Below are 6,424 nucleotides of genomic sequence, written 5' to 3'. Positions count from 1 at the left end.
AGCAAGCTCTTCAGAGCAAGGGCTGAGTCTAGCTATGTTATTGCACAATGATCTGTCCTTGAAGCCTTATTGTAATACTGTGATGTAAATGAGAACAATAAATGCTTCATTATAAGATAAGCAAAAGTTCACTGAAATCAGTATAAGAGGAGTTTTAATGCAGCACGAGAGGAGTAGCTTTCCATGTGCTATTCTGCCACTTTTTGCTGCTCTGTGTTTTGAGAAGGGCAGTTCAGGAGCTTCTGGCTTCCACCTTATAGTTATCCTGGTCTGTTGAGCCGTAGAAGCAGATAAATAAAGTCACAACCAGGGGCTCTAGTCACAGACAGGAAGTAACTTTAATTAAATATTGTGAAAGTTGAAAAGTTTTTACAGCTTGAATTTCTGCCAAAAAATTATAACAATCTCTACAGTAGTTAGTTTCTCTAACAATAGAACTGTACAGTGTGTGTGTCTATTCAAAAAGATTTAGATAAGAAGGTGAAAGGTTAGTAGTTTCAGAGATGACTTCATTTTAGCTGCATCCTAGTACAACGGTGAGGAAATAGGCATACTTTATGCAATCCAGTTATTGTGTAGCTTCACCTTTTGAAACTGAAATCGGAACGTTTCCACTTAAAGCCATATTCTGTAAGGAGTGCATCTTTTACTTAGTAAGAGACAGGGGTCTTTTGCAGGGAGATTTTGATACATTTCCTTTCATCCGATCACTATAAATAGCTGCAACAAAACACGTTGTTCATGGATCTTTGGACTTTGAAGTAAAGGGCTACGAATGTACATGGTTAACGTGGCTGTCTAAATGGCTACGACTTAGAATGGCGTTCTACAAGACCAATCAATTGTGTCACTGAACAAAATATGGCTTTAAATTTGATTACATTGCCATGCTGTTGCTTACTATGTGAATTGGAATAATCGTTTTGAGTACAGAGAAGCAATACATTGATGTCTCTCACATTTTCCAGTTTTTTTTCTTTTATTTGCCTTTCCCCCCCAAAAAGATCACACTGTGACTTTCTAGTGAAAACCATTGCAAAATTCATACAGGAAGCATGCACAGTTGCAGCATCGTTGGAAATGATTTCTTGCTCTACTAGAAAAAAGTTACATTGTCTTAAGGTAACAAAAACAGTTCTTTTGTGCTTTTCAATTCCTTTTTTTTCTTAGAATGTTAGTGATGATTGACAGTTCTGGTGCACAGTATAATGTACAAGTGAAATGAATATGATTTGCATTGTTAAGGCATCCAATCTGCTGGTTTATATTTATGTGAAAGACAGAGAAATATACAAGCAGACTTAAGAAAGAAAGTATATTCATTGAGTTCTATGAAGTTTCTCCCCATATTTAATGCACAAAAATGCGTCACTCCAAAGAGGAGAGATCCCATGCATATTAATAGAGTAAAACAGCATTATTTTTTGTTAAGCCTCAAAAGCAAAGGATATTTTTTAAAATCTACATAACTAAATGCTACAAGAATAATATGCTACTTTTTGCCATATATTGGAAAAAACTTCTTAACTTACAAATAATACAAAAATAGACAATGGCTTTTAGGTGGAAATAAAAAAAATGGAAGCATGGTTTAAAACAATCTTAAAAAAACCCTATAAATGAAATGTTTTAAAATCACATTTAAACAGCTAATACAACGGTGAGTGACCAAACAAATCAGCACTTTTCACATAGCAAACATACACAATAAAATAAACTGGGGATGGAGGGGAAAAGCAATGTACAAATTCCAAAGATAAATACATTATTTATATGGATATTTTACAAAATCCCCTTTAAAACAAACAAATAACCCCCCCAAACAAAACAAAAAAGCTTTTTTTTCCCTTTAATTAATTTTGCAAGTATGTGCAAGCTAAAGGTAGTGAGCTCTTTTTGCAAAATATGCAGTAATTTTTTGTGACATTGAAAATCTGTCTTAAGACATTAAAATGTATAAATAGAACAACAACTTTGGCAAAAAATCACAAAAAATCTACAGTATTTATAACTACATACAAAACACAACAGCAAAGAAAAATATCAGATAATGCATCTTCAGAGCTTTGCTGCCTCTTTGACTAATAGTTTTAAGAACACTTCCCAGATAATGATAGCAAAATTCCTGTAAAACAGAACCTATGGTTTTGATTTGAAACCTTCCTCACGACCCTTCCCCCTCCCATCCACCTGCAAATTCAAATTCATGTTTCCACTTACTATTCAAAAACAGTTACCTGTTGCTTAATATATTATGCTACAAACTGAGAGGGTCGGCTGATACAGCAACAATCCTAGCGGGAGGCTGACAAACAATGTGTGTGCTTCTAGATCATTGAGAATGCAGAACTGCAGACGAGTCAATTCTAGTTCTGCCCCATAGAAACAAATAGATTAAAGTGAGGAGGAAAATTTATGATTACACCCAACATGTAATAATGGCTTGAGTCCGTGTCTTTAGACAGCGACACACAATCCAAAGGAGATTTGTATGCACAGCTCAGGTTATGCTAAACTCAAGGGAGGCCACTCATTTGGAAAGATTCTGATATAAGCTAAACAGAGAGCCATGCTAGTCTAATTATGCAGTTTTAGCATTATATCCAGAGGCACTGGGTTTCAGAGTTAAAGACGTCAGCTTACGTTATTCATGTCCTTAGCTACACTTTCACCAACTTTTCTCATCGCATTATTTACACAATTATTTAGTCTGATATTAAAAACAGAGGTTACAAATTCTCTCCCTGTTTTAAAAGAACAAATGCTTAGTGAGTGATATCTATTTAATTAGAGAATCAAAAATGTATCGGATAAGCAAACCATCCCTGGATAAACAACACATATGAGCCGACTCTTAATTAAATGGCCATTATTCTTCTAAAAAAAACTAACTGGCACTTCTATTCTGTCCCTTACCGACTTGTTTGTAAATGTTACCACTTCATTTCCCTTTACACAGCTTTAGAAAAGGGTCATAAATTAAAAATATGAAGTTTCATCTCTAGTGTCCCTTGCAGAACTGTATGATTTATAAAAGACAAATGGCTGTTGAGTTAAATCAAGCTTTAAAAATTAAAACAAACAAAAAACAAAAACCAAGAAAAAAGTGGATTTTCTTTATCAACACAGAATAAATATATCTCCCAAGTACTTGGGATGGACAACTCAAATCAACACCTTGCAATTGCAGATTTTTTGTTAATTTCGGTATTTGCAAGGATGGTGATTTTTGTTTTGTTTAAAAATCCGCAGTTATTGTAAGATTCCTCTTTATTTTATTGTATTTTATTTTTTTAAAAAGGCCTGAGTAAAAAGTTCCACTCTGGGACTTGTATCAGATTTCTCTCTGAAGCAGAATTCAACCTCTTCAATAAAATTCTTCAAGGCAATCCTTTCACATGGGAGGAACAATCATGCCAGATATAGCTGTTCAAAGGAGGGGAGAGGAAGGGAAAAAAGAAAAAGAAAAGTGACTCCTTTGCATCACACCTTCAATTCCAAAACCCTCACTACATTTACCAGCAGGTACTATCTATACTGGGAGCTGAATTCATACACAAGTAGCAAACAATAGAAATAACAATATATGCATTAAATACAAAAGGTCTGATTCTGATCTCACTGACACTGGTATAAATCAGGTCTAACTGCTGGCAACAATGACATTTTTCGAGCATAAATTTAGCAGTATCTGAGCTCAGACGCAACCCCTTTTCAGCTCTTAGATTCAGAATTTGGTTGTTGCTGGCAAAGCTGAGGAGGCCTAAACTGTGAGAATTTTCATAAATTCTGTTAATTTCTTAAGAAGAACAGACATTTGTGCCCTGTGTGGGCATACAGCTACCATCCCACGTGCCAGCAGTGTAATGCCATAGTCTGTTGCCTTGTGTACACGAACACTGGCTCCTTTTCTTAGCCAGCTTTCCCAGACAAGCTCGTTTCGGTATTCAAACCCCTGAAGAGTGGATGGTCAAACCTGTCACTCAGTGTTTCTGGGCGAGGTTGAGGATACATGTTGCTGTTTTGTGGGAGAGTTTAGGAGTAGGCCAGTATGAGCCGATACAGACCCAAGTAATGCTGAGAATGATGATACAGGATTGAAACATCTGATCCAAAGGCTGACTGGGATCCTTGCAAATTAGAACAGCAGTTAAGCCTATGGGAAATCAAAGCTTTAGACCCTATCACTTAACTGACGGGAGCCAGCTGAGAAGATGGATTTCCTCCAATAGGCTATTTTATTTGGTTGTCGCAGCTCTGCAGAACTGATGGGTTGGCAACCACTGGCTGACCCAGGGTGGACACGGCGCTCACCTATACTCCTCTCCCTGATTCTCTCAGACTGTGGCACACACTGATTCATTTAACATTTTACCTATTTAAAAACTTGTTGGATATTGACATTACTGGGAGTTGTGCATGTGTAGCCAGTGGTCCTGAGAGCAACTTAAACCCCCTACAGAAGAAAGTTCCAAGTTAAAGCTGCCATCAATCCTTAACCCAGTGTTGTTGTTGTTTTTTGTGGGGGCTCAGCATCATGGCATCTTATGGGCTCACCAAATCTTTAGGTGCCTTTTCACGACTGGGATGAATTCAGAGTAGAATTTTAGTTTTAATTTAGATTTTCATCTCTTTTGTTTGTTTAAGGTGGATTGATGGTTTTACTGCACTATTCTTTCCAATATAATTTCCTTCTTTTTTCCCTATCAGGGCTCCCATTGCAAACTCCCTTCAATTGGAATGGTGCATCATGAGATATAGAATCACAGTCTCTTTTAAACTGTTTTACAGAAAACAGCTACAGAAAAAAATAGACTTCCTCACCATTTCACCTCCACCTTTGTCTCTCTTTGTTTACCAGGGACCACACTCCACTACAACCTGTACAGAACAAGGGCACATCTAGTGGCTGAATGGTATACTGCAAGCGTGCAGTGTAGCCGTGTTGGTCCCAGGATATTGGAGAGTCAAGGTGGGTGAGGTAATATCTTTTATTAGACCAACTTCTGTTGGTGAGAGAGACAAGCTTTTGAGCTAACTAAAAGTAAACATAATTACAAGGGTAGTCGCATAGGTTCTTTGTGAATGTTATAACAGGATTGCATCTTTGAAATAGTAGTTGTATGGTTATTTGCAAGAGAATATAAAATGCATACTAGACTTCAGGCTGGTTGCACTTCATGGGTGCATGATTTAAACAGAGTTGCCATCTCGGACATCTGGGCAAATGATTTCTTAGGGAAGAACTCGGTCCTGTGACAGGTTCTAATTCATTGTGCTTTAATTACAGCTGCAATTACTTGATAAGAACCAAGCCAAAGTGAAAGACTTGCAGATTTGGGGGTGAGTGGGGGTGAGGAGGGAAACGTTTTCTCCACAAACACCACATGTGCAAGAATTACAAGTCTAATCAGTGCGGGGAAAACAGCTCAAGTAAACTGCACTGATTAAATTCAAGAAAATGAGAGAAGGGAAGAATTCAAAACACATCCACGGTTGCTGTATGACATCCAAAGAGGTGACATGTTCCAATTGTCCAGCTGCATTTCTGTTCTTGGAGCGTCTCACCCAGCAAGGTTTTTGCAAAGGACGATTGCACCAGGCATTCTGGTAAGGAGCCTGGTTATATCTGGGGCAGTTTTAAAGAACTTCATCTTTAGGGCTCCCCAAACAAGCTGCTGTAGTTTCACCCAAAGTTCATAAAACCAGGGACAATGCTAAAGAAATAACAACAAGTTCGCTCTGCAGTTTGACCCCAGAGAGAGGCGAAGTCGGGGAATAGAGTCAGAGACTAAGGCCAGGATTGTTCTCTGTTCTGGTCATGTCCAAAGGCCCCAGTGAGGAAGAAGGGCCCCTTTCTATTCTATGCAGGTTCTTATACCATGCTCAGCACAGTAGTCTCTGAGCACCTTCCAGGTGTTCAATAAGCAATGTGACTAACATCTGTCCCCCAAGAAGCCCCTCCATAGAACTGAAGCTCCATACTCGGGGGGGGGGGGGCATGCTTAGGCCAGGAAGACCTGCATTCTCCTCCCACCAGCCCTGTGGGGGGCAATCATAGTAAAGTTAAAATTGGTGGAGCTGAGATAGACAGTATCTATGTGGATCTGTGGGTTTGGGGGCTGAACTACCCAACATCATTCCTTCTGTGGGGCTGGGGAAAACCTGCCCCGCTCCTGGAACAACATGTTCACAACTTGGTATGGGGAACTTCATGGAGCTTCCAGCCCTCTATATGGGGATGAGTTGGGCCTAAAACTCATGGATGGAAAAGATGCTATAAAGATGGATGGAAAAGATGCTATAAAGTAGGATGGAAAAGATGCTATAAAGTATTCTTAGGCCTCATCAGACAAGGTCCCATCTTCCCCTCCTTCTGGCACAGGGACCCATGGCAAGACCATGCTACCACCGGGCAGGAGAG

The 6,424-nt window shown here is 38.9% G+C and overlaps 1 protein-coding gene across 5 annotated transcripts in view; it reads right to left on the bottom strand.

Annotated features, from left to right (window-relative positions):
- Window positions 1-319: 319 nt before the first annotated feature.
- Window positions 320-6,424, bottom strand: part of EBF1 (EBF transcription factor 1) — a 317,608-nt gene continuing 311,503 nt past the window's right edge. For all 5 annotated transcript variants that reach the window (XM_054037974.1, XM_054037975.1, XM_054037976.1 and 2 more), the window contains exon 16: window positions 320-3,426. In XM_054037974.1, the coding sequence (XP_053893949.1) occupies window positions 3,395-3,426 (32 nt within the window). In that variant the 3' untranslated portion in view covers window positions 320-3,394. The remainder of the gene's footprint in view (window positions 3,427-6,424) is intronic.

The sequence above is a fragment of the Malaclemys terrapin genome, chromosome 8, assembly GCF_027887155.1.
Source record: "Malaclemys terrapin pileata isolate rMalTer1 chromosome 8, rMalTer1.hap1, whole genome shotgun sequence".
Taxonomy (NCBI): Eukaryota; Metazoa; Chordata; order Testudines; family Emydidae; genus Malaclemys; species Malaclemys terrapin.
Note: the sequence above shows the minus strand (reverse complement) of the source record. Positions and strands in the feature narration are given on the sequence as shown.